Source organism: Abrus precatorius, unplaced genomic scaffold, assembly GCF_003935025.1.
Source record: "Abrus precatorius isolate BTA unplaced genomic scaffold, Abrus_2018 Scaffold3, whole genome shotgun sequence".
Classification (NCBI taxonomy): Eukaryota; Viridiplantae; Streptophyta; class Magnoliopsida; order Fabales; family Fabaceae; genus Abrus; species Abrus precatorius.
The window spans coordinates 30,034,964-30,061,906 of record NW_020874373.1 but is presented as its reverse complement, the minus strand read 5'-3'; the positions used below and the strand labels follow the sequence as shown (position 1 = coordinate 30,061,906).

Here is a 26,943-nt window from a genome sequence, read left to right as displayed (position 1 = left end):
GATTAAGGGGTATGAAAATATAGAAAGGATCGACAAGCGTAAATCAACAAATTGATACAAAAGGCAGAATAAGATTACATACAATTTGGCCGATGGAATGAATCTAAATGTCTGTGTTACGTTCTTAGAGAACCATAACCAAACAGAACACAAGAATATAGAAATTCGACTGATCTTTGTAATTCAAAATTCGGCACCAGATGTGCTATTGTGAACGGATTTGTCTTACATTAAATACATGTATCTTTTATCAGATCAAATCATAACGCCAATCTTGAAACACATTTCTCTTAGAACATGATTTGACTGGCTATCAATAATGTGAATGATAATGACAATGACACGTGCATGCATTTATGGTGGCATAAGATCAATTAAGTTGCGAAAGAGAAGCACGACGAAAGCAGAAACTAAAATCTTATAATATCAAAGAATGTTCCCAAGTCTCGTCTGAGGTAACACTCAAAACAAATGACTTTATGATCTACTCATAAATAGGAAGGTGTCATTTGTATCATCAATCTGAACAACTTACATAAGCTCCAAATGTGAAGAAGCTAACAATAACGACGATATACAGCATATCAACACATTTTTATACATTAGAATAAGGTTTCACTTACGCCCCCCAACCATACCAGGTCCCATTGTCCCGGACAAGTTGGATGACGTGCCACTTCCTGTCATCTTTACCTTTCCATCTGCATTCCCGAAAACATTCAAATCTTCAAATAACCTGTAAGAGGGAACAAAGGGTTTTTGTCCGGTAGCACTTGCAGGGTTTCTCACTCCAGAATTCCCCCTAGGGTCTCCGCTAACTGTGGATCCGCCAGTTCCTCTGGAAGGGAATGAATAGTTATGTTGCAAGGGCGCAGATGTATATGACGCTGTTGGATTGGGTTGAGGAGTTGAAATTGCATTTGCGGCAGATAAATGGTTTTGATAGTTGGGATATCCTGGTGTGGCCGCCCATGGTGGGGGAGGATATCTTGCTGGGTATTGAGGATTCTGATTCTGAAATTGTTGCCGTGGGTGAGATTGCTGAACTTGTAGCGGTTGGGGCCTAGACTCTACCTGTAGCTGAGGTTGTGGTGGAGATTGTAGATGGGGTTGGGGTTGAGGATGAGACTGTAAGTGTGGTTGGGGTTGAGGGCCTTGAGGCTGAAACTGTAATGGTTGGGGTTCATTTTGAGGTTGCAAATGTTGTTGCGGAGGGCAATATTGAAGATGTTGACTCTGCAGTTGTGACTGAGGTTGTCCTTGCAATACAGACGGCGATTGTGGTTGTGGTTGGGGTTGTGATTGTGATAGTTCTGACGGGGGCTGCGACCACGCTTGTTGGGTTTGTTGATGAGGCTGTACTTGTTTTGATTCATAATGTGTATGTAATTGTTGAGATGAGGATGGGGTCGGGGGTTGTGATTGGGATTGATACATATGTTGTTGAGGCTGGGTTTGAAATTCTGACTTAGATTGAGGTTGAGCCCAAGGGACAACATAACTGTTGTATGTTAAATTTCCAGGATATGTTTGGGAAGCATAAGAATACTCTTCTGTTCTGGGGGGAACAGGCATCTGATGCATGCCTTGGCTAGAGGCTGATGGCACATAGGTTGGCTGTGGGGAAGATGGTGTTGTGGACAAAGTGAGACTCAGTAAGTCAATAATGTCCTGATCTTTTGCAGTACTAACTGGTGCAGGTGGGGTTGGAAGAGCTAATGCATTGGATGGGACCGAGATTGACGTGTCTGGCACATGTGGAGTTGGGCTGCTAGTGTTCATTGACACTGAATTTTCATTGTATCCAGTTGTAGTATCTTTTGAAGTCACTGGCTGTGCCCTAGAATGCCTGCAATAATAGTACAGAGTTCATATTGAGTAAAAAATGATTAAAAAATACTCACAAACCCTAATCAAACAATATAACCATGACCTACATACAATACATGTTGATGTACAAATTTATTGGAAATTCTATGATAAAGAAAACTATGGATTTATAGGGCAAATATATATATGAGAAGTGCTTTATGCAATGATTTCAACTCAATGAAATGAATAAAAATTCACTTGGCCATGCATATCCATACATAAATAGACCTAAATGTAGGCAATAAACACTTATATTTTCAGATAAGTTACACATCCTGGTGTCATATGTCCATAACCATGAACACTGAAATATCAATTTAAGATATATTATCAGTTCAAAGTAACCTTCGAGCTAGCTGTGCAAATTCATCTTCTTCCTCTTCATCACTCTGGCCCTTAGTTTCAGATAAGACTATGGTTGAAGGGCTAGCTTTAGATGTTGAAGCAGATTCTGCAGGGCTTGAGCTCTTTATATCGGTTTGATTGACACTAGAGTGAACTTCAGTTGACACAGTGCTGGAACTTTCTCCTTGAATTGGAAAGGGAGTACCGGAAGCAATTGCATCATGCCTTGCAAGCAAACTTTGAATACTATCATTTAATTCAAGGCCTCGTCCAAGAAGCTCCTCATCCCTATGACAACCAAGATAAAAAGAAGGCTTATTCCACACATCCTGTGGAGACAAGATATCAAAAAGCAACACACAATTATGGTTGGGTATGTGCCATGTGCTATTGTTGAGGGGAACTAACCCAGTTGTTGTTAGCATCTGCATCAATTTTTTTTGGTTTGTGCGACAGCGATCCACAAGATCAATGATTACTTCATCTTTTACAGCCTACAAAGCATAATAACCAAACAATTATCATTTTAGTGGTGGCAATTAGCAAGGACAATTCTAGAAGGCCAAGCAACAGAGTTCAACATACTGCACGGTCACCAGGGTTCACAGCCTGTAGCATGTCACTCAAAAGGTCCAAAACATGCCGCATGGAATCCAAGCTTGACAAACTACGAATTTCAAGAGTGAGTTAGCCAAAAGACAAAGTTGGCAGCACACAAGTTCAGTGAAACAACAAAAACAAAAGCAAGGGTGAGTAAACAAAAAATCAGAGTTTCACCTTAAACTTTCTATCTCTGTTGCCATTGTTTCATCAAGTGTTTTTGATGAATTGCTTGGCATCCCATATCCAGCTTGCATATTTCTTATCATTGGATGAGTAGGAGGTGGAGTAAATATCGGAGCTGCATCTGGTGAACGCTTGGGAAAAGCTACCCCAGATCGCTGCAATTTATATAATCCAACAGAATAATTTGATGATATGATCTAATGGTCAGTGAATTATAACTCACATGTAATTATGGCTTATAGATATCAATGCAATCTTCTATCCTGCACTTAAAATGTAAATTAGTAAAAAAGTGGATGAGGTTGAGTTTTGCCAAGGAACATTTCTCCACACTAAGGTTTGGAAGGAAAAAAGTATGTAAAGCTTACAATTCACCCAATTTAATTATGTCACAAGAGACTTGCAGAAATAACTAACTACATTTTTATGCAAAGCATTTAAACAAATTATTTTGAGGTCTAAAATTTAGTTACAAAATTCAAATTTGTATAGTTGTTATAAAAATGTCTATTTTGCTTTTGTCCTTAAAATTGAAAATATGGACAATCATTTCACAGGGGTATCTGCAAATGTCAAGTGAACATCATTTCTAGCATCCCACTTTACATGTGGGACAATCAAGATAGACATTGATAAAAACCAATCGAGAAATTTGATTGAGTAGACAGTTGTGTATACTTTACCTTTAATTCCTCATACGCCCAATAGTACTGAGGATATTTTCCACCTGGTCCCCCGAATGCCTCTTGCCATGAGTCCAGCAAGATCAAAATTTTATCCCGCACTTGCATGTCTGCCTAAATTATCATCACATGAAACAAGAAAACCACAAAAAAACAAAAAAAAAGTTAGCTCAAACTAGTCATCGAACAGATATAGAGAACAATCCATATATTGTTTTAATAGGATACCGTCCATATTTAGGTTATCTAATAAATCCTATGGACACCAACTCAACATTATAACATTTTTATTTCGATTGAGAAACACCACCCATAAACATTTATCATTTATTCAGATAGTTTTGAGCCAATGATCCAGTAGTAACCAATTTAAGGTGGGAAAAAAGACTGGCATTAATATATAGAAACATAATGATGAAGACAGTGGTTGAATCTAAGATCATAAATTAAGGAAAACCTTCACTGGAACATAATGGTCATTATTAATGTACAGCAGTAGGCCATTGAACTTGATTTGGACAAAAATGGAATCAAGCAAAATGCAGTTAAACCAACATCCTCAGATGCCATAATAACCAAACATAAATTAAACCTTGATTTTTGCATTGAACTTTAATATTAACCACTTTCCATAGTAGTCCTGAACATGCCAGTTTAGTAGAGAGAAACAACGGTTCCCAGTCTAAAATGGATTGCAAGTGCTTAACACAAAGCCAATATGAATCCAGATTAATAATATCATCTTCTGAATACTTTCTTTATTTCTTTAAGGTTCAAATTTTTAATTTTTACAAATATAAAAATTGTATACAATGAAAAAGGGGAGCCAAAGACTAAACACTAAGGCTATGAGCATGGTAGTTTAAATTCTGGAGTTGAATCAAAAGTCACAAGGCACGAACTATTCAAATCGCAGCAAAAATTGTTCCCTGGTAAAATCATAGTGAAATCGGGAATTAAATCATAAAATTGGGATTTCAAAGTTTCATGAAATCCCAGAATTGGATCTGGATCTTGGCCCAGTTTGATCATAACTCGATGGATATGTCCCAATTTTGAATGGTCGACTTAAATTTCTGTTTGAATCCTAAGTCCCAAGATGGGACTCAGTTAAGATGTGCATCTCCCTTTCTTTCTTGCTAGAACCCTGGTCGACATTGGCGACCTCAACCAGTCCAATGGTGTGCAACTTGCTCGGCACCCAAGTCAGCAGGGTGCAACTGCTTCTTGTCCGACTGTGACTATCTTCTGCATGATCTTTTGATGGTTTTGTCTATTTAATCTTGCTCTGTTCTGCTCTTTGGTTTTCGTCTCATCTTGCTCTGTTTTCCTAATCTTGTCCAAGTCTGAAAATGGCTTGGCTTCGAACTCGGGTGCTTATGGAATATGGAATATGATCTATTAATGCAAGTTTACTTAAGTGTTTTTAGTGATTTAATGTTTTTTTTTTTTAATTTATGCTAATTTATATGTATAATATGAATTTATTATATGCAAGTATATAATTTTTGTTTCACGCATAATATACACAAATTAAATCAAAACACCTACAAAGTTTCCAAATTCCAACTAACACCACTTACCTTCTTCCTTACAATTTTGATCATCTCCTCCAATATGTTCCTCTCAGCAATTTGAAAGTGCACATAATCACCACAGTTCTTCACCATTGTCTCCAGAAGCTGGGGAATAAGTAGACAACCAGAAACCATAAATCAAGTTCAAAACAAATGAAATTGAAATTTAAGTATTGCAGTCGCAGGGCACGGCCACAAACAAAACAACTTGAGGAAAATATGGAAAGCACAGACCAAAGGCCAGTGCCAATGAAGTACCGTGAGAGCCAGTAATTGAACTTTTGAGCTCCTATGTTGTAATCTCTTCTTCACAGCTTTTACCACATCTTTTGGCAGCCTGAGAAATTAAGCATGTGGTACTCATCAAAAGATTTAGAACAAAAAGCAGTGTAAATTTGCGAAAGACGAATTTAGTGTAGGAATAACAGGGATAGAAAGGAGAAAGAAGCAAGTTGACAAACTAGTTTGTACTATCATCAATTTTTGTTGCACTTAGACACCAATAATTGTGCATGAAAAAATTAGAAGTCACCAAAATAATAAAAGCTGAAAAGAATTTCATAATTCCTATAATTAGCAGAAAAGAACAAGCGAACAACCAGTTTCCACTATTTTCCAGATAATACAATCCCTTTAACCGATTCTTAACAAAACATGCAAAAATTCCCCAACAACCCCCATAGCCCCCAAAAATAATAAAAAAAATTGCAAAATTTTTGCCATAAATTTCATCTCATAACAAAACCCACATACATATGCACCGAACATTATATTAAAAAACATAAACATCAAAAGCATGTGGCCGTTGATCAAAGTCAACCCCTCAAAAATAAAAATAAAAAGTCATGAAATTGATTTGCCATCTTTCTCCTTTTCTTGAAGTTGAAGATTACCAATGATTAGAATTGATGGAATCACAAATTTCGATGTTCATGGTCCAATCAGGGCCCATAAGAAGATCGCTGGTCGCCTTCTCCACTGCGACAGTAGCTGAAGAAGAAGAAACAGCCATCATATTTTCCCTCTCTCTCTCTCTCTCTCTCTGAACTTTCAAGGAACACCAGAACAGATTCTCGGTTCAACGACCCAAAACTGAAAAACGAAGAAAGACGAAAACTTTCCACAAAGTTTATTCAAAAACCACCTCAACGATTGTTTGGAAGAGAGGAAAATTACGAAACCCTAACGGAATTCATGAATGGAACAATCGAAAACAATAATCCAAAAAGTCGTCCCTTGTTTTCTCAAATAGCTAAAAGTATTTTTTTTTTTTTTCTCGCTCTCTCTCGACTAAAAAGGGAAATCGGGGAATTTTCTCTTTCCCATTATTTTCTCGCAACAAAAAAATTTTCCCGGAAAGTTCGTAATTTTCCTTTTTCTCCCTCTCTCTTTCGTTTTTTCGCTGAAAGGGGTGCGAGTTTAGTGCGGTGTGATTCGACGCACTCGCTCTTCTGAGACTTCGAAACCCACGCGCCACGTGGCAGATAATCATGAACAGCAAATTTGAATTTGGCTTTCCTTTTTCTTCTTCTGAATATATTCATCATGGTGTCACCCATCAAAATTCTTTGACTTCTAATTTATAATTTCAAAATCTGAAGCAGATATTGGATTGTTCAGACTTCTAATTAATAATTAATTAAGTTTTACTCAATTAATTAATTTGAAAAATTAAATGTATAATTAATTTCTTGAATATATTATAGCTAACTTAAATATCATTTAACCAAGGGTCTTGTTAATAAGTATTATTTAATAACATATATAATGTTTTTTTATTACAATAACAAATATAATGCTAAGATATTAAAAGTCTACAAAATATTTAATTTAAAATTCTTTACAAATATTTTTAAAATAATTCTTATAACATCTGTCATGTTAATATGACTTGTCAATAAGTTTAGATTAAAGTCTTTTAAGACATTAATTCGTGATTTGATATTTCAATAAGCTAGATATACTAATTCTTTTGCACGTAGCTATATATTCAATTTTAAAACATTATTTAATAACCGATGAAATAAGTTAAATTATATTAATTTTTATATTAGCAATAATTTTATATGAAATATAATTTTTGTACTAACCGATAAATTATATATTATATTAACTTTGTGTAAAGAATTGTTAAAGTTAAATAATGATAAAAATATAATTTTATTTTTATAAATTTTAAAAGCATGTATTTAATTAATTTTAATGTATATAAATTATTACTAAATTTTATTGACAAAATTTATATGTAAGATTTTAATCTAATTGATTTTACAATAATTTTTTTGATAAAATATTATTTTTACTTATCTAACTTAAATATAAATATATAATTGAAAAATAATAAAAATATACTTAAATGATTCTTATTTTATATATTTTAAAAATATATATTATATTAATTTTAATCTATATAAATGTGATATAAATAATTTAAGATTTATTTAAAACTTTATTGACATAGTATATGTAATTTTTATTAACATAATGTATATGATAAAACTTTTTAATTTAATGGCTAATTTTGAGATAAAATTTTTCAATAAAAACTATTAAATAGTATAATTATTGAATAATTTATACTGGCTGAGTTTAAAAAGAAATTGTTATGAATAAATTTTAGACATTAATGTTCAAAATAAATTTATTTAGACATTATTTTAATTTTTAAGTTGATGTTTATTTTAAATTATAGTTGACTTATTGGTGTGTACAAAAAAAAGGCAAAAAAAACTAATCTTACTGACTGCTATGTTAAAAAAATTTAATATCTTATGTCTTAGAGTTTTTTTTTTTTATCTAGTGAGAAAGATACAAATGATTTCAATGAGGATAACTTTCTGTGCTGCGGAAAAGTTACATTATTATTTCTTAATATTTTTATTAAATTAAAATAGAAGCGGAGCCAATAATAGAATATAATATATATTCTAGACGTTTAGATACTGATTTATGCTTAGAAAAAAAAAATTAAAAAATGCAAAATGTTATATGGGGAATTAAAAATAAAATATTTTGTGAAAGTTTTTTCTTTTCATTGGCTAATAACATTATATAAGCGACTAGAAAAGTGAAAATGACACACTGAAAGCAAACCAAAAAGAGAAAGGGGAGAGGAAGCTCTTCGGCTGATTTGCTGCCATTCTCTTCGTTTAATAATAATAATAATAATAATAACTACTTTATTATGAAATTATCCTCTATATAAAAAATTATAGTGTAAAACAATTTTAAAAAGGTGAATTTAAATTTAATAGTTGAGAAAGACTAGTAATATACTTTTAACACATTTTTATTGATATATTTTTAGTTATTATTGAAAATTATAAAAATTATATGGATTTTTTATTTTTAATTTTATTTAATGTTTGTTGCCCATTTTTTATAATTTTTAGTGAAATTTAATTAATAATTAGAAGTATACTAAAAAGAGTGTATTTTAAACACTTCTCTTAAAAATGTTGTCAAAATAAGCTTATTATTAGTGACCTAATCATAGATTTAAGAAATTTTATTTCTTTTGAATTAAAAAAAGGGTAATGTTACTTAGATATCTTTTAATAATAATTTTTATCATTAATTAATCATCTCTCACCATCTTCATTTCTCACTGACAATTATTATTATCATTATTATCGTTTACCTTTATCATAACAATAACATTATTATTATTGTTAGAGTATTATGGTCAGTATAACAATTATCAGTTTTATATATAATAATAATAATAATTTTTTATATTATTAGTATAATAATAATTATTATTATTCTATTGCTATTATTATCATCATTGTTATGTCATTATATATAATTTTTACTAATCTAATCATTACAACACAGTATTTATTGTCATAATTACTATCTTACTATTTTTATTGCTTTAAATTTTTACGATTATTATTAATGCCATCTCTATTCTCACTATTATTAGTTCATTCGGTAGTTATTAATAAGATTATTACACCCTGTTATTTGTTTATATTTTATATTGCTTCAAGTTTATAGTTATTATTAATGTCAAATTTATTTATTTATTTTATCTATTATTATCTCAACGTTAAATAAGTTTAAATTGAAAAATAAAAAATGATTTATGTAGTTTAAATTCAAGAGTTGATATTAAAATTTAAAAATTAAGAAAATTAAAAATCAGTTTGAATTTGAAAAATAAAACTTAAAATTGATACATATCGAAGAAAGCCTAAATTGTTTTAAACACAAATTTTCATATTTTATTTTAAGAATTACTATATATTTTGTACTTATTATCTAATTATAATTATAAAATAAGACATATGTTGATACAGACAAACTTAAAAAATAAATAAAATAAGTTTTTATTATAAAATTATATAGTTATTAATATCCCCTTTAACTTGCAAATCGGCTCCGCCACTATTGACCAGAACAACACTTCCAGCGTGAAGTACCCAGAAAAGCACCAACTTTGCTTGTGTGCTTAAAAAAAGTTAGATAAACAAAATCTAAAAAATGAAAAAATAAGAATAATAGAAAAGGATAATAAAAATAATACTGTTTATTTCAACTATTTTGATTTAGCTCATTTTATCCCATCATTAAATAAAAACAGTTTAAAAACTTTCGTAGTGTACACAACAAGAAATTAAATATCAGACATCATATATAATTAATGTATTCTTGTTTCATTTTCAAGAATTATATTAGTGTCCTGTAAAGCTTGAATAATTTCACAAATATAAAATCACAAAAAAAAAGCCATAAATCAAATAAATACAATTACTTTGTCACTAAAAAAAACTTTTTTGAAAAAAGAAAAGTGGGCACTCAGAGCCAGAAAGTGATAAAGTGAATGAAAGTGAAAATGACAAAAACCAAAATTATTGTTAGTGGAATATGGACTCTTGGGTGGAGAGTTTAAATAGAAATATTATATTTTGAGTGATTTTCGAATAAATCGCCAAATTTGGACTTCGAAAAGCAAAAGAATTTGCATTTTACGTCGTATTAGCGGCCACGCGCGTCTGACCGTGCGTGATTCTTCATTTTCTTAATCATTCATTATTCATCAGTTATTATTGTTATATGGCCAAAGACCACAACACGTGGCAGTTTCACAATGGTTGGATGAAAAAAGTCCTCAATCCTCATCGTGATTAAAAGGGCACTTAAGGATGCCCCATTTGTTATATTATAATTATAGTAACATATAACAATTTTAAATTTTATTTTCTTATAAAAGTATTTTCAAATTGATACTGTATATTAAGATTTTACAACTAAAATTTAATATAAACAATATTTAAAAATAATAATTAGCAAAAAAATAAATACTCAATATAAAAAATTCTGCAATAAATATTATTTGGATAGTTTGCAAGTTAATATGAAAAATTGACTATACATGACAAATCCATAAGTTTTAATCTGATTAGCATGGATATGAGTTTAAATATTTTTATACGTATGAATATGTTTTAAGTGTTATTTATGTACGTTCTTATAATATCTATAATTTTTCAAAAATAATTTTATTAAAACTTTGATACTTAAAATAATCAAGAACTTGAGAATAAATGTAATATAAGTGAGGGCGAGTAATCTTTGAAATGTAAATTCAACACTTAGATAGGAGATAGAGGCTCTAGCGAAACCATCCATAATGATGTGAGTTCTTTGAGTAGATGACAATATATCTTTACTGTATATAAATAACCTTCAATGGTGTGATCTCCCTTAAAATACACCCTTCAATAATGGGATTTTAATGAATCATTGTTCTTAAAAGATGAAGTTTATTGTTCAATAGCAGGATGATGTATTTTCAATAGAAATGAACATATTTAATGCAAACTATACCAAATAAAATTTGAAGAGATATTTGATCATTTATGTTTGGAATGATAAAATGGTGATCATAAAGTTTTATTGATAAGAGTTGATGATCACATGAGTAAGATACATATATATATGAAGTCAATTGACAAATGGATATTTTGTTAAAAGAAAAAGAGGAGTCTTCCATTTTCTATTCTTAGAAACACTCACATAAAAAAAATAAAAATAAAAGGAGAAAAAAAAATACATGATTATAATATTAGTTGATTAACACTTCTTACTCACCTTTACAATTCTTACACAAACAAAATTGCTAACTTAACATACAACTATTCAATCCTCTAGTATATTTAAAAGACTACATATTATTGCAAGGAGAAAATATAAAATGAATCTTCATATTTATAAAAAAAATTTATCTATTTCTTTTTCAAATTTTTGATGCGAGACTTTACTAAATAATTCACCATAACTCAACGTATTGTATAGATGGTAGGGAAGATATTTGACAAATTTTTAGTACACTTCTTAATGGAGTTTGTCAAATCATAACGAGAGATGTTTATTAATTGTAAATTATAATAAACTATTTTACTATACAAAATAAACTAAAGAGATAAAATTGTAAAATTAAGAAAAAACATTAAAATAAATTATTTAAATCAAAATATATTATCTCTATGTCTTAAATAAAATAAAATGGTAACATGTGAATATAATGAAATATAATGGAACTAGATGCAAAGCATGTCCTAATTAACCTACTGTTATTTCTACGTTTTTTTTATTATGTTTTTAGAAAGAAAATAAATTAAGAAAAAGGAAATTTATTTAATAGAAAAAAACAACGACTAAGATTCTGTATATATAAATCAAAGGTCAGGATTTTTCCGCCGTTTGTGATTTATCTCTAAGTTAACGGGAGTTATTAGAGTAATGATTGTACTTTGAGGATCACATTTGTGGCTTCTATCAGCGCATTTTGGTTTTGCAAGCACACTTTTGTGGCTTACAATCGTTGACCAGTAGCTTTGGATTAGTAACCACACATTCATGCTTACAATCGTTGACCATTAAATCAGAAATATAGTTTGGATAGTCCTTATGTCTAAATCTCGTACTCTCCAAACAGGGCCACGGTGCTTCCAAAAGAGATGTTTGGGTTATTATTGTACATAGATACATACAACCCTAGGATGTCTTCAACTGAAATGCATGTAACATCCTACGAAGTTTGCCATAGTTAATAATTAAGTATAATTAGATTTCTTAAATAGGTTAATAATTAGCTTTGGTGGAGGCTAATCAAGTCATTAACAAAAAAAAGTATAAATTTGTTATTAGTCATAATCCTAATTTAGGTAATAACTAGAAAACATCACATCTACGGAGAAGCCTAAATTATGTTTAGTCTATCTTTATTAATGGGTTAGGCTTTGGGGGATGAACTTTCCATTAAATTTCTAATAATGGGATCTTTTAATATAAAAAATTGATTAATGATGTTGAGTTATCTATCTTTAAATCTGACTTAAACACCCTTGTAGTTTTGTTTTCTTTTTAAGAATAATGAGATTAAAATAAGATCAAAAGTATCTTTCCTGCTTAAACTTATAGTTTAATTACTAATATTAAATTACCTTGTAGTTTAATTGCTAATATGGCAGACTAGACCATGCATGTACACCCTTAGTTGCTGGACTTGACAGTATATCTAAAGGTGCAACTTGTCATAAAAAAATATTCACCTTATATGAATTATATGTGACTTAAAAGAAGTCTTATCTTTTTTTATGTGCCCAAGACAATCCTTACCTTTTGTTTTTCTCGTTGAAAGTGTTAAATTTAATTTAGTTTGTTAGATTTAATTATGTTTGTAAAAAAATTAATCAATGTGCTAATAAACTAACTAAATTAGAAATAGAATAATGTGTAATGTATTCCTTTTAAGCGTTTTGATAAGTCTTAACTTCTTTTATATCCCTTTCTTTGTTTGGTGTGTTGTTTTAAGCTTTAGTCCCATTATGTAACAACAACAAAAATAGTATAATTCTTAATTATAAAAAAATGATTTATTAAAAAGATAAATTTTATTTTAAAAATTTTTATGCTTTAAACTAAATAATCTGATTAACGGGTATGAAAATATACTTCTTATATATACATATACAGTAATTTACTTATTATAATGAGTTTTAAATTAAATAATGTGGTTTTTCACGAAAATTAATTGATGTATACAAATTACAATATCTAACTTTTATATTATTTTAAAATTAACATAAGAAATAACCTAATTAATTATTTTATCTGGATTTAAAATCAAATGTTTCACTTCCATTAAAAAAAATAAATTTATCGATAACTATTTGATATTTAAATAACAAATATTGATAGATTAAAGGGATACATTTTTTTATTTTTTAAAATTAAATTTTAATTTTGAATCTTATATCTATTTATATATGTGGCCTATAATACTTATTTATTTAACTAAAAAATCATGAAAAAGTAATTATATTTTAAAATTAGTATATATAAATTAAAATTTATTGATATTAAATGTTAAATTTAAATATTTATTTTTTAATAATTTTTTATAAAATATATAATTAATGAATGTGATAATTGAATTATCTTACGTAATATGAAAATATTAAATTTCACACTATCTGAATATTTATAAATATATCATTCAGAAGTTTATATTTATTTAAATTCATCCTTAAAGTTATAATATAATTAGATAGTAACTTATTTTTTAATAAATATTTGTCTTTTTTATTATTTTGATTCAACTATTAAATTAGAGACCGTTGTATATACAATTATCTAATTAATAGAATTATAAGATTATATATATATAAAAGAGCAAAAAAAATTTATGTGTAAGCTTAAAAATTTTTACACTTAATTTAAACATTTTATTTAACTTATATCTAACTAATTATAATTTATTATTTTGCTAACTTAAATTAAATAAAAGTCTCAAATCAAGTGTAAGAGTTTTTAGATTTACACTTGTATGAGAAAATTATTTTTCATATATATAATTAAAATTTTGTCTTAATAATAATGTTAAATGAAAATTATATTTCAAAATAAAACTATAATTTTATTTGAAAATTATACTTAAATTTTGTTTTTACTTTACTAAATTTTAAAAGTAAAAACTAGTTAATCACTGTATTTAAAAAAATTTGTAAAAAGAGAATGAATAAATGAATGAAAAAGAGATAAAAATTGCACTACAATCCTATTCCAATGATCTTCTAAAAAAAATCTTTATAAAAAAAAAATAAATTTTTTTATAAGTTATAAATAATTTATCTTCTCAAAATTTAGATAAGTTAAATGAGAAAATTTATTAAATCTTCTAAAATATAAAATATAAATTATTTTTAACTTATAATTTTTTTAATTTTTTATATTAATTTTTTTATAAAAATTTTCGTAAAAATTTTCTTAAACCGGATTGATATTGAGTTCTAGTCACTTATATATAGCTTCCAATAAGGTGTTTTTTTTTTCATACAATTTAGAATTGACTAATTAATTCACTTATTAAATAATATAATTATATCTTACTGATTATATATATACTATCGAATTATATAATATTATTAATAGTATATATTTATTTATTTTCCAAATATTATATATATTTGGATAAGATAGTTCAAATTGAATCATATAAACTTTTCTTTTATATTTTGTTAAATATTACAAAGTTGATCTATTTTATGAAAATAATAATCTATTAATTAAATAAGTAAAAGTGAACTTTTATAAATATTTTTTTTAAGGATTGTCACCATTTCGATACTTATATACATATGGATAAAGTGAATTTCCTTCTCCTAATCTCCTCCATGATCGAAATACTCAAATGGAATATGAAAGCTAAAGAATTATTTATATTAGTCATTTTCAAAATAATATAATAATTAATATTTGAAAATAAAAAAAATCAAAGCATAACTTTGAGTTTAAATTACTCATCCTTCTATAATAGCAACAACAATAAATTATATGCATATTATTTGTCAATTCCAAACTAGTTAATACAGTGCAAAGGGTAACACAGTGTTTATTCCTGCACTTAGACACCGTATTAACTTCAATTAATTTATCGCGCGAATAAGTGTTGAGAATGACAATGTATCTTATATTTATTAGTTATTAATAAAATATGCTCATAATAAATAAAATACTCATGATTAGTTATTTCATTTAAAAGGTTTATGCTTGAATATATAATTAAGTTATATATTTATAAAAATTATTTCTAATAAATTTGGTGTATTATATATATATATATAATAATAATAATAATAATAATAATTTTTTAAATAAACAACCAAATGTATAAACTAGTCTTGTTTTCTTGTTTTTTATACACTCATATACACAAATTAATAATATATTATATTTTTGTTAATTATTGAATAAAATTTAGGATAAAAAGATTAAATTCAATCAATTAATTAAAATTAAAAAGATTAAAAACATGAGAAATGAAAGTGTAATGAAACTATTTTTAATTATTAATTTTCATTCCTTCAAATATTTTATAAAAACGGTATCATGTTAGTGTAATATTTCAGAAAAGTCTTTTGTATATTGATTGAGAAAGACAGACTAATTCTTTGCCAATCTATATATGTTCTCATCTTCGAGAGAGAGAAACAGAGAGGTGTACCATCGAGGGTAATTATCTTAAAGATATCAGAGAGAGAAAAATATCCCATCATCATATTGAATCATAATAAGAACAATGGCATCTGAATTTAACATTGATGCAACAAATGATGAAATATTTTGCACATTCTAGCCAACAAAATCTAGTTTGATTATTTTATGAATTAAGCAAAGGGGACAACTTAACCTAAAAGGCACTATATTAGATATAAGAGACTTAAGGTTTAAGTATTATATTTGGTGTGTGATGTGATATCAATTTTTTTTTTATAGTAATGAGAGGTTACTTTGGTCAGTAATGCATTGAAAATTTTATTATATATAATGATCAATCCTACCTGAAAGACTTTGCGAGATACATACAACACACGAAATATTTATGATTTCAGACTTAGAGAAGCTATCCACACTAGTACATTAAAGCTTTAGAGGTAGCTAGAGAAATACTTGGTTAATAAATCAAAACTTTTTTTACTAATTAAATACTCATGGGACAGCAATGTCATATGCAAGATTGCTCCACTATGAGCAGTCAAATCTTACTTTTTTTTCACATATTAGCAGAAAAGGAAATTTTGTAGCAGACAAAATACATCTTCAGCAGCAGATTATATTAATCATGCATGGTGGCATGGTGCTCCACCAAAAGTGTGGTTAACTCTTGCTTCTGATTCTTGAGTTTTATAAATTGCCGAGTTTTGATTTTAAAAAAAATGAATTAATAGATACACACGAGTCAGAAGCTGTTCTGGAGTTCCGAGTGCAGCAATACTTTCTGTTATCCCGACAGACACAAAATATAAATACTCCTTCAATTTTATAGCCACAATTCACATTACTAATGTCAGCATTTGCAGATCGAAACATTGTGTTATAAAATATTTTTAATTGAGGATTAAATTAATTAATTAGAAAATTTTAACATTTGAGTGGTTTTCTTAATGGACATCATTTGAGTGTTGTACTTTTGTTTTTTTTTTTTTGTTTTTTTTAATTAAAATTAGAATTTTAGCTTAGTAATGTATAGCAACCTTAAATGTTGATTTTTATTATTTGTATTAGTAAAACTCAAATTTTAATTGGAAAATTACGCTTAAAACACTTACTACATCATTTAAGTTTTGTCTTTAATTTCTAATTGCTATAACAGGCATGAACCTGTTATAGATATTCCGTAAAAACTGCTATAATAGATCTCTTCTCCTTTTAAATCTTTTTAAAAATAAAATTTATTATTTTAATTATTCAAAAATCTATTATAATCATTTTTTTTGTTCAACATTGGATAGCGTATTGTGATGGAATCGCTATAAAAAGATAAATCTGATGTATTGTTCTTGGTAAAACAGTAGAGTACTCTGATAGCTTTTCCTCATGTTAGGCTAGAGCTCAAATCACATTGGTATATTCCACTAAGTAGGCAATGGATCTCTCTAGAGGGTCTAATTTTAATACTTGTGAGCTTCAAGATTGTTCTTGATTTTCATACACTACACCTACATGCAAAATTGTATCATCTGCATGCAAGATTTGGATATTAATTTAAGCAATAATATTGTATCATTTACATGCACATCAAGCTTTAATGAAGAAACTTAGTTGGAGTATCATTGATAAGCCTGATACTTCATGGGTAAATGTGTTGAAATCTAAGTATAATGTGGCCCATGTTTGATCGCTAATGATAAGAAGCCTACCAGTTGCTAAAAAACTTGGGGAGGTAGTTGTTTCGATTCTGGATAATATTTAATAGTTGATTCGTGATTATATAACTATTAATAATGGCTAGACCCATGGATCAAACAAAATATATATTAATATTCTCATTTACTTTCTTGTCCAACCTGATCTAGTATCGTTCTCATAACGCCAAGGATGATGAGCTTAATGTAGGTATGAAAACGATCTGCTACAATATATGTTTGTGTGATTGAGGGTTGATGAGGAAGCAGGGTGTGCCTACAAAGGCAATTCGATACTTAAAGTTAGTAACAATAATACAATAGTGTATGTACCTGATCGATGTAATTATTTTGATTTGTTATGCAGGGCTCAAATACAGATGAGAAATATGTATAATAACAATCTAGTGTGACCCTAAGGGGAGGGAAAAGTGTGGCTTGTTGGCTATGATTTTCTTTGATGAACGCACATGGAACATGGAATGTATAGGCATTGGTGCTTAAGCGAGTCTATATCCAACTCAATTGAGTATTGAGTCGTTGGTGGTCTGAGAATGCTGGTTTTGAATTTTGGACCTTTTGGAGTTACCCAAGAACACGGCTAGTACTCCAATTGTGATTGTATATTTACCAATCTCCTCATTTAGTGATGATAATGGAAAATGGGATTGAAATAAATTCAACAGTTCACCCCATTTAAATATCGTTGAACAGATTGTTAGAATTACTAATGGTGCAAGTTCTTTAGCGTCTAGAATAAGTTGGGCTAACACGAATTCTAAAAAATTGACAAAATTAACAAGATTTTAGTAACAAATTAGTAATGTGAATAGAAGAAAAAATTCATAAAAAAATAAATAATTTTAAAAAATCATTTTAAAAAACCAAAACAACTAATAATAATAATAATAACTTTAACCCTGTTGTTCTAAATCCTTTGTTAATCTATGACCGAGTAAGATATATGAAAATAACGTTAAAACCTTTTAATGTAAATTTTAAACAATTAAATGTTCTGAATTATATGTAGTATATGAACATATACAAATGGGTACAGATATTATTATTATTATTACATATGAATATAGATTAGATTCTTGAAAAGTGAGACGTATAAAGTGAGAAAGTAAATATTTATCCAATTTTTTTATAAAATATTTAATATTAAATCAATGATAAATAAAATTTTACTTTTTTATTTTATATATCTCTCCACTTTAAGAGGTTTGAATCCATATAATACGTACCTCAGCAATAATCCTAGAAGATTCACCTACATAAATATTACAACAATTTTTACTTTTATCCATTCTTACTTTAAAGTCACAAACACTTTCATCCCTGTTGGGAGCCAGGAAAACATCAAAATCAATTTTCCCCTCCTGCTTTACTGAAGAACGCTTGAGCTTAAAGAGCGATTCAGTGGGATCTTTACTTTTTTCCCTTGAAAGCTTGGAACCGATTCCTCATATTCTGCATAAACAAAAATTAAGAATAATAAACTAAGATAAAATGAAATTTTAACTTAATTAGTATATATTGTTGAAAATATTAAATTAAACTAGCTAGATTAGTTAGTAAGTTTTTTATGAGACATTTGAATAACCAAATCTTCTTGTGTAGAGTGACAATTGGGTTTCCAGAAACATCATATAGAGCACGACGGTTGTGAAGTGTGAAGAAGGTTTTCTTAACTTTGAAAATTACTTCATCGTTCGTTGATGTACGTGACACCTTTCTTTGTATCAATTTTTAGATTGAGAGAATTACGAGAATATTGAGAGCCAATAACTGAGATGCACTCTTCCATGGAAAGGGGAATTGTGAGAGAGCACAGCAAGCACACTTTGATTTATGTGATGTTTTTCGAATATTTGCCAGTTAATTAAATTGGAATCATATGAGATACCCAATGTCACAATGAGGTAGATGTACACTTAGTCAACGGTTGCAGGATATGTTAAGTTTTATTGCTTTCCAATTGCTTCAGAAGATAACAAATGCAAACTAAAATATGTATGCTCACTTCTAAAACTTTGTTAGCCAAAAGCAATATCATAGGAGTTGACCATCCCAAAAATTATTCCCATGGTAAGGAAGGAAATGACAAGTGAGATAATTATGAAAAATGACATTTATATAACTGAGTCAACTATTCAAATGTAAACTTTCTCAGTTAACTTTTCCATTAAACACTTATATACACACACATCACATATTAAAAAATTGATTTCCACTCGGAAGGTAAATTTTTTTAACATAGACATATCTTAGTCAAATGCCAGTTAATGCAACAATAATTTTATGACCTAGGTGCATTATCACTGGTGTTGTCATCGAATTAAAAGTTAATTAATTTATTTTATTAATCTATGCAATAAATATTGACATACATTATCAAAATAAAAAATCAATATTAAAATGAAGATTAATTTGAGTTGTAAGCGGCTTAGTATCACTTAAATAAGGTCTCGAATTTAAGTCTTTATATATATAAAAAAATTTTAATAATAAATTCACTCACCATATTAATTTTAATCGATAAATAATATAAAAAGTACTTATAATACTACACATAAATTTTATCTTAAATTTAAGTTACTTTACAACGAGTAACTTAATCTTAGCTTAGGTAATTATATAAAAATATCATTGGAGTTTTAAACATAATATATTAACTTTGTTTGTTTCACTAGAGATGGAGTTATTTATTTCTGTAGAACAACTTAGACAAACTTTATAAAATTACAGAGCGATAAACTAATGTAAATTGTTTTCTTTCTAACTTATAAAAAAAATTGAACAAATCAATTTATCTTTTATGCATGATCTATCTTTATTCTTTAAAATATATTTGAATACACAGTAATAATAAATATAAATGTAAAACCCAGTGAAACTTTAAGTTGAAAAAAATTTGTTTAATTAATATTACATTATATTGTTAATTGAAGAAATTTTTATATTAATTAAATTAATCAAGGAAACTACAATAATCCTCTAATTGAATAACATATTCAAGGGGAAAGTATTAATCTGTTTTGATATAAAAATCCATAAAATTTATGTCAGAAAATGAGGATGGCATATATCTACATGGCAAAGAGAGCACGCATTATTTCGTTTTATGAATAAGGACTTGAAGTATTGAAATTATATTATAAATTAAAGAAGGAAATAAAAGTATTTATTATGAAATTTTAAACATTTTTTAAGCAATAAATAATAGGAGTTAGTTTTCTATGAAATAATGAACCTTATATAGCTATATAAAGAAAGGGAGTAATTTTTATTTTAATGTTTTTGTCATTGGAGAATAGTTTTCACCACAGAACTATTGCATTAAAGAGAGTATATATTTTACGAATACAAAAAAAATAAAAAAATAAAAAAATAAAAAACTCACAAGATGGGAGATGCTATGCGTATCCAGCTCAAATTTAAATATTTTTTAAGGGTAAATACTAATAAATATTTATAAGCATTGATTAAGAAATTAAAAATAACTTTTAATTGAAAAATTCATGTATTTTTTCTCATAGTTTCGAATGCATTTTAATATAATTTTAATAAAAAATCACTTACAATTCTTCAAGATATGGGTATTTTTATTTGCCTATTTGAATTAGAAAGATGAAACAACTAAACAAATACAATAAATATATATTGAAAAAGTATATATAGCACCATTGATAGAAGAAGGTATACAACAAGATTTGCTGAATGTATAACATTTCTCTAATCATCCTTTGCATCATCATTAAGCTCATCAAGAATCACGATTAGCGCTACTATAAACGCATAATCAATGTTGGGATACACAGTGACCATGAAGTGATCTTTCCCCATTACAATACTCTGAACTGTATGTTTTTTATGCATCTGCAATCAATCCCAAAGAATATTTTATTTCGAAAGTAATTAGAATAAATAATGAAGTTATAATTTACTGAAAGTAATTAATTTTAACCAATTATATTTTTTGTAAGAAAAAAAAAGAATAATTGACTATTTTGGTTATTTAAATAGAGAAGTTTGACCTGGGCAACAATGGCGTTAGATTCACCAGCATAAACAATGCAAGATCGTTCCATCCAACTACCTTTGACCTTAAAGTCACAAACATTTTCGGTGGTGTTATGGGCTAAAAACACATCTAATTTAGTCTTAAACTGGATCAGGGATGAGCGCTTCAGAGTAAAAATTAGATCTTTTGGATCTGTGCTTTCGCCCCTAAAGGCTTGCCATCGATCGTGTGCCGTCATTATCTGCATCAATAATACAATTTAACTATATATAACATCAACATCATTAGATTAATTGTGACTGATAGGTATATGTAATGTTTTGTTTAACGGATAAACGTTGATGCGTGAGAAAATTAATTACTAAATGATAAACATGCTGAATTTCTTGTTTGTAAAATACTTGTGAATAATCACCAGAAAGGGAAAAATAAACTTCTGAAAAATTAAGATGAAAGGAAACCATTTATTGGCAAGAAAGAGTCTTGGAAATAGAGACATAAGTTACTGGTTAGGGAATCAAATAATATAAAACTGTTCTTATAAAATCATATTGAAAATACGTTAGAAATTATTCGGTTAAGTATAGATCGACAGTATTTATAAAAAATTTAATATTTTAATTTTTCAACCAGTGCTTTAAAAGTACTTATTAGTAAAAAGTTAAAGAGAGAACGAGAAACCTTCCGGCGTAGGGTTGCGATGGGATTGCCGGCGGCATCAATCAAGACTCGTTGATCACGGAGAGATAAGACAGAACCCTTAACTTTGAAGACAACGTTGTCATTGATGTCGGTGACAACGAAGCTACCATCCGCAATGGTCATGACCTTCTTGACAATAGCCAGATCTATGGGGTACGGAGCACAATACTGAGGACCGATCACGGCGACAGGGACAGGCAGCATCGGTGCAGAGGGAGAGGGTTGTGGTGGATAAGGATGCTGATTCGGATATTCCATGATTCAAATTATTAATGAAGCTGTTGATAACTTTCCCTTTGGTTTGTTTTTGTTATGTGTGGCAGGGTGTTCATATATTGGATTTTTAAAAAACTAATCTAAATTCATTTAAAATCTAATTATATGGATTGGATTATAAATCAATCCATTTTAATTTTTTTAAAATTAGTTTAAATTTAGTTTTAAAATTTGGATTTAGTTTAAAACTAATTTTAAATCATTTTTACATATGGTAAAAATATATCATTATTATTTTTTAATTATTATTAAATTATTTAAATAAATAATATAACATTATATATATATATATATATGTATATATATATATATTTGTTAATCATCAACATTTATCAAAGATAAAATATGAATATAAATAATACTCTAACTCATTACATTAACAATACATGTTAAGAGAGTATTTGTATATATTTTAATTTTTTAATAGTATTTTTTAATTTTATATTTTATTAAAATAATAAATATTTAGATATATTGTACTTTATATTATTTATCCATCACACAAATTAATTATATGAGTTGAATTTTAAACTATTTTATTTTATTTTTTTAATCAGTTCAAAAATAGTTTTAAAATTTAAATTTAGTTTAAAATTAGTTTTAAATTTAGTTTTTGTTGAAACTAGTTTCAAATTTGATTTTACGTTGAATTAGTTTTAAATTTAATTTTAAATTTAATTTTTAATGCAAAATTAATTTTTAATATATTTGTGAATTATATTTTTAAAGTAAAACTAATTTATTGTACAAATGTTACATTAAAATAGTTCATTTCAAAAAGATTTTAACAATATTTATTAATATATTATATTTTATAGAAGTATATAAAATATTTATTATTATTTTTAACTTATTTTTAATAAATAGAGTTTATAATAAAAATTTAAATTAAAACCTATAAAAATAAAAATTAATAATATAAATAATAATAAAATTTTTATGTTATAATATTTTAAAAATTAAAAAATAAACATAAATATAAAAATAACAGTAGTAACTAATTTAAAAATATTTGTTATATTTTAATATTTTTAAATATGTTAATTATAAGAATTAAGATTAATAAAAAAATAGTAATAGTAAAATATAGTTACAATAAAATTTTGTAAATTAATATAACGCCAAAATTTAGTAAATAAAAATATAAGGTTGCTTCATACATATGGATTTGGATAACTAAAAATAAATCCGGTTTTAGAAAATGGATTTAGACACTAAACTAGTTATACAAATATAGTTAATAAAAAAACTGGTTTAATATGAATCTAGATTTTTAAAATCAATTTGACATTAGTTATGGATTGGATTTATGAAATTGGATTTTTTGACCACCCCTAATGTGTGGGATAGATGGATGGATGAAACTTTCCTGTATCATTTATATAAATATGATGAGGAATTACTAAGTAGTATATAGAAGTTAGACAATGAGTTGTGTTTTCGTATGAAATACTCTTTGTTTGGCCTTTTCTATCTGTAACAGTTGGATGCGATCTAGGATTTAGAATATTGGAAAATCATTATTAACGAAGGTATATATATATATATATATATATATATATATATATAGGAAAAAGATTTTATACCAGTATAAGTCTAGAAACTCTTATACCTAATCTGAGTCTTTCATTTAACTTAAATTTAATGACCAGTAGAGTAATAAATTATAACCCGTTAATAAAAGGTTCAGATATAAAAGTTTTTAGACTTACACCAGTGTAAGAAGATCCTGCCCCATATATATATATATATATTCTAAAAAATAGGGTCAATAACCCAAAAATAAGAAGACTCTTAAGCAAGAGACTAAGGGGATTAAGGCCGATCTTTTCAAGAGCGTCACTTTAATGGTTAGTCTTTGTGTAGGTGTGGGCAAATATAACAAATTTAATATTTCTAAGAGAATCTCTAACGTTACAAATCAATGAGTGCAAAGAATAGGAAGGAGGCCAAACATGATTTATCGCCTCTATAGAATTACTTTCAATCTATATGGTTTGGATACTTTTTTTCCTCTTTGTAACAGTTAAATGTGATCTAGGATTTACAATATTGAAAAATCATTGCTAATGATTTTAACCTCGTAGGATTGGAAGGGCAAGATACATATATTGCTAGAAAACAAGGTCAGTAACCCAAAAATAAGAAGACACTTAAGCAAGAGACCAAGGGGATTAAGGCCTATTTTTTAAAGAGTGTCAATATAATGGTTAATCTTTGTGTAGGTGTGAGCAAACTTAACAAATTTAATACTTCTAAGAGAATTTCTAATATTACAAATCAATGAGTGCAAAGTATAAGAAGGAGGATGAACCTTAAGGATGAGATTGATCGCCTCTTTAGAATTACTTTTAATCCATATGGTTTGGATACCTTTTTGAATCACAAGCTGGATATTCAAATAAAGATCTCAAAGCTCAGCTTCGAGGGGAGAGTAGGGGTGAAGATTGGTAAAGAATCCAATTATAAGATGCCCTTAATTGTCACGAATTAGACTACTACAGGCCGCATTGCCTCTATTTCTTGACATAGCCCTATCAACATTAAGCTTCATCTGGTCTGTAACGGAAGGAACTCATCTTCCCTTACAATGATCCAATGCTAATATGGTTAGAGTTTTGGACCCTTTCCTACAACAATAAGAGAAATAAGCAACATCAAATAAAGCTTTTTGAGCTAAATTCTTATTGAAAAATAAATTTATTTCTATCCTTCCAAATATACCAAATAACAATACCAAAAATCATAGGCCAATTATGAAAGTTTCGCATACAAATATTAGTTATATTAGATCTTAACCAGTTAGTCAAACCATTACTAAAGAATTAGGCCTAGTGACCAGGAAGAATAAATTGATTCCAAATAATTTTGGCATAAAAGCAATCTCTCAAAGTATGCATCATGGTCACAATGTCATCACCACACCTAGGGCAGACTGGGAAATCAGTCATACCCCTCCTGACTCTCTCCTCATTAGTGAAAAGCTTCATATAAGCAATTTTTCTAAGAAGAAAAGCAAATTTAGGAGGACCTTTCCAATCTGAAACATTTTTAAATAAATCATGGCATCAATCAGGGTTTAAGGTAGAATTAAATAGTAGTTGATATGAAGTTTTGGATAATAGAATCATTCCAAACAGTTGTTATAGTAAAGATACCATTATTAGTCAAATTCTAGAAAGTAGTATATGACCCTTAACCCTATCAAGGGGTCAATTTGGATAATAGAATCGTAGACCTAACTAGGAAGGAGGGACTTGAACTTATCTCAATCCCAATTTTCCTTTACAGCAAACAAAGTCACATAGGAGTCCAGATCTATATCAGGTACAGGCCTATTAATATAATTGGACATATTATGAAAATAAAAAATCCAATGATCGATCCAAAACCTAATAGACATTCCATTCTTAACAAACTAACCTAGGCCTAGGGAGAACTAAGGTCAGACCAACCTGATATTTTTCCAAAGGTAGTACTTTTTATAGGATTTCCTAATACTAGAAATATTGCTAAGGTTGAAAGTATATTGATGACTCAGGACTTGGACTCACAGACTAGAGGATTTTTAGTCATCCTCCAACAAAGTTTCATTAAGTAAGCTCTATTGAGTATATGCAAATCCTTAAAACCTAAACCACCCTCAATTTTAGATTTACAAATATACTGTCAGCTAATAAGATGACATTTTTTAGTACCCAAAAAATCCAATGTAAATTTATTACAAATGTTGTTTATTTCATTACAAATGAAAGAGAGAATTAAAAGGGTTTGCATTATATAAGTAGAGATACTTATTAAGCAAGATTGAGCCAAGGTAACTCTACCAGTTAAAGAGAGAGAATTCATTTTCTATAGGGCTAATTTCTACCCAATTTTATCAATAAGGAAAGAGATTTGGTTCCTAGAGGGTTTATGATGGGATATGAGAATACCAAGGTGCTTCTCAAACTGGTTAACAACCTTAATATTTAAACAAATACTGGTAGATTGACTAAGAGCAACATCAATATTTTTGGATAATAGAACGAAGGACTTATCATAGTTGATTTTAAGGCGAGATGTCATACAAAATTTCATCAAAGTCTTATTAATATTATTAGCCTGGTTAATATTTGCTTGAGCAACCAAAATCACATAGTCAGCAAATAATATGTGAGAAACTTTAGGGCCTTGGGTACCAAAAGAAAAAGGGGTTCATTCCTCATTCATGTTTTTATCCTTAATAAGGTGAGACAGTCTTTTAATACGTAAGACAAATAGATAAGGGGAGATTGAGTCTCTTTGGCGAATACTCTTGAAAGGAGAGAAGGATTCAGATAAGCTATTATTCAAAATTAATGGACATTAAGGAAGATGAATTGCAGTGATGTAATAAGCTAATCAGATTGGGGGTCTACGTCAATTTGATGAAGAGTTTCATTTATAATATTTCACCTAAGCCTTTCATAAGCCTTTTCTAAATCCTATTTAATGAT

At 28.0% G+C, this 26,943-nt stretch overlaps 2 protein-coding genes across 2 annotated transcripts; both read right to left on the bottom strand.

The window, feature by feature from the left end:
• Positions 1–300: 300 nt before the first annotated feature.
• Positions 301–6,694, bottom strand: LOC113861048 (TOM1-like protein 6). The gene is made up of 9 exons (XM_027493649.1): positions 6,157–6,694; positions 5,522–5,600; positions 5,270–5,368; positions 3,687–3,800; positions 2,995–3,158; positions 2,803–2,884; positions 2,626–2,711; positions 2,218–2,505; positions 301–1,849 (listed from the first exon to the last, which is right to left on the bottom strand). Exons 1-9 carry the CDS (start codon positions 6,276–6,278, stop codon positions 616–618), a joined length of 2,268 nt encoding a protein of 755 aa, XP_027349450.1. The 5' UTR covers positions 6,279–6,694; the 3' UTR covers positions 301–615.
• A 14,504-nt stretch (positions 6,695–21,198) lies between these two features.
• LOC113863469 (protein LURP-one-related 10-like) lies at positions 21,199–22,472 on the bottom strand. Its single transcript, XM_027497063.1, has 3 exons — positions 22,169–22,472; positions 21,501–21,728; positions 21,199–21,342 (listed from the first exon to the last, which is right to left on the bottom strand). Exons 1-3 carry the CDS (start codon positions 22,445–22,447, stop codon positions 21,199–21,201), a joined length of 651 nt encoding a protein of 216 aa, XP_027352864.1. The 5' UTR covers positions 22,448–22,472.
• Between the last annotated feature and the right edge of the window lie 4,471 nt (positions 22,473–26,943).